This window comes from Pyrus communis, chromosome 2 (assembly GCF_963583255.1).
Source record: "Pyrus communis chromosome 2, drPyrComm1.1, whole genome shotgun sequence".
Classification (NCBI taxonomy): Eukaryota; Viridiplantae; Streptophyta; class Magnoliopsida; order Rosales; family Rosaceae; genus Pyrus; species Pyrus communis.
Genome location: NC_084804.1, coordinates 13,784,559 through 13,786,968, shown reverse-complemented (window position 1 = coordinate 13,786,968; position 2,410 = coordinate 13,784,559). Strand labels below are relative to the sequence as shown.

The following is a 2,410-nucleotide window of genomic DNA, read 5'->3' as shown; positions in this document are numbered from 1 at the left end:
ACAGCACCGTGCCCACCCCTACTGTTGGGTTCATTTTCTTTTCATTTTTACCATACCAATTTGCGTATTTTACTCCCTGCCGGCATGCCTTAACCTTTGGATCCCGATATACCCCCTACTTTATGACTCTCTCTCTCTCTCTCTCTCTCTCTCTCTCTCTCTCTACCCAGCCTTCCTTTTAAATAGGTTATCATAAACCCACGCTCACATTCACCCAACATCAAAAGAAAGGGAGGAGAAACAAAGGCACCACATTTTGCAACCCTTTGAGTCTCTTAGGTCAAAATCTCTTCTCTTCTGCACAAAGCTCAAAACTTTCACACTCAATGGATCAAGTAAGCCTTGTTTTTAATACCCTTTTGGAGTTTAATCTTGAAGATGTCAAATCCTTTGTTTACTTTTTTCTGATATGAATTTGCGGGTTTTGTGTATAAACAGGAATTTAGGATGATGAGGAGTCAAGTTCCAGCGTTTGGGAGCTGGGATTGGAACCAAGACCTTCCATTTACTCAGTGTTTTGAGTCGGCAAGGCAGGCTGGGCTTCTGCGCTACACTACTTACTCTGATGGACACGATGAGGAGCGTGATCTGTACGTTGCTGGTGATCTGTATGAGAATCATGTTGTCACACCTGCCATGATTGTTGTTCCTCGCAGAAGGGTAAATTTTAAATTCTTAATGATCAACTTGTTTTCCAAGTCCAAATTTTCTTCAAATTCCACATTATATAGATAATCTTTAGGATTTAATCCTAATCATAAAACCTTATTTTATCAAGTTAGAGAAATGCACGCACATAAAACTTGTTACGAACTTTTAAAAATAAGACTGGAGGGACACTAAACTGATAATAACTGTATACAAACCACAGTTTAGCACACTTTATTGACGTCTTAGTCTCTTGTGTCCTATTTTTCATTAAATTCTTAACATGTTTACTCTGTGGATTATTTCCAAAGTACTTACGTGGTCCTATTTTTCATTAAATTCTTAACATGTTTACTCTGTCGATTATTTCCAAAGTACTTACATGGTTTGATGGATGGATGGATGGATGGATGATTGATTTTTTTTACTATTGGTGGCAAATTCTGCAGAACAAAATGCTGCAGTCACATGTGAAAGAAGCAAAAGAGGAAAGTTGGGTGGTGAGTGACGTGAAGGAGCCACCAAGCCCTCCACCAAGGCACAGGCCTACACCAAAGCCAGTGGATGAAGACTTGTACAAAATTTCACCAGACCTCCTCTATGCAAAATCCAGAAAGGTAAAGGCAGCTCTCCAAAGTCTCTTTATCTTCACCAACGTGAAAAAAAAATTGTTGCATCCTTAAATAAAGTGCCATCCATTAGGACTTTAGTTTTAACCTCTTTTTTGACCTTATTGTATAAAGTTCTTTCTAATAAATTTATAGTAATTGTTTCTTCTTTTTTTTTTTCTTCAACTTTTTGGTTGCAGAAGAGAGGATTTGGGTTCTTTTCAAGCTGCTTGCTGCCAACCTGTGTTGCTTGAAGCAGTAGAGAGGAGATTTTATATCGGAGTTACTAGTAAATATATGAGGAAATTAAAGAGCAAAGTGGTTTAGTGTTTCAAGTGTTCCACTTCAAGATTATTAACATATTTAGCTACTGAAGGATTAATTTGTCTTTCTCCTTGTCAGTGGATTTGGGGAGCTTGTAACTTTGTTTTTACTGAATCTTTATATATATTATTGAGCAAAAACACCTCAATCTTTTGTGGTAATTTCAAATTAGTCTTAACTTTTGAAACATTTCAAATAACTAACTAAAGTTTTGAAAATTAGACATCTAGTAGGTCAGCGAGGACTTTACCAAAATTAAGTAATGACGTTATTAACATTAAATGATAAGGTGGACAAATACTAAAGTTGATTTTCACTAATTGAGGTTTTTGGAGTTCTAATCCCTCAAATTGACTCATTCTCGCCAAGTTCTACCATAAATTTGCTTAGCTAAATGACGTCAATTTAGAGATTCAAATTTGCATAGATGACTTGAAGAGTTAAAACACGCTTAATACTTGTCTTGTCATCCCTGAACGCTAGTGAACAAAATAAATGTTCAATTTTTAAAACTTTAAGTAGTTATTTAAAATATTTTAAAAATTTAGAACCAATTTTAGATTCAGCTCTAAAGTTGAGTAGTTATCTGGACTTAATTCTATATTATTTTATTGTGAAATATATATAGTTGGAACTTGGAATTTTAATTTTATAAGATATTGTAAAAGGAAGAAAAAGGGCTTCCTTTTTTTTGGGGTTTATTTTTGGTCAGATGTGTGGGGTTTAATATATATTTGAATATTCGCATATCGCATGAAAAGAGGGAAATAGGGTTCGGTTTGGGATACAAAGATTTTACCAAGGAGAAAAGGGATCGCATGTGGGGGCAT

General features: G+C 35.3%; 1 protein-coding gene across 2 annotated transcripts; it reads left to right on the top strand.

The window, feature by feature from the left end:
* The first annotated feature begins 204 nt into the window (after positions 1-204).
* Positions 205-1,724, top strand: LOC137726495 (uncharacterized). Of its 2 annotated transcripts, none has more exons than XM_068465428.1 (4): positions 205-335; positions 439-660; positions 1,098-1,265; positions 1,457-1,724. In XM_068465428.1, exons 1-4 carry the CDS (start codon positions 327-329, stop codon positions 1,508-1,510), a joined length of 453 nt encoding a protein of 150 aa, XP_068321529.1. In that variant the 5' UTR covers positions 205-326; the 3' UTR covers positions 1,511-1,724. The 2 variants fall into 2 exon arrangements, with proteins under 2 accessions (XP_068321529.1, XP_068321530.1); XM_068465429.1 differs by having other exon boundaries at positions 1,460-1,640.
* The last annotated feature ends 686 nt before the right edge of the window (positions 1,725-2,410 follow it).

Excerpts from the sequence above, each read along its gene's own strand:
- LOC137726495 (XM_068465428.1), top strand. Across the intron at positions 661-1,097 it reads TTGTTGTTCCTCGCAGAAGG|AACAAAATGCTGCAGTCACA; the intron begins GTAAATTTTAAA and ends CAAATTCTGCAG. Across the intron at positions 1,266-1,456 it reads TCTATGCAAAATCCAGAAAG|AAGAGAGGATTTGGGTTCTT; the intron begins GTAAAGGCAGCT and ends TTTTGGTTGCAG.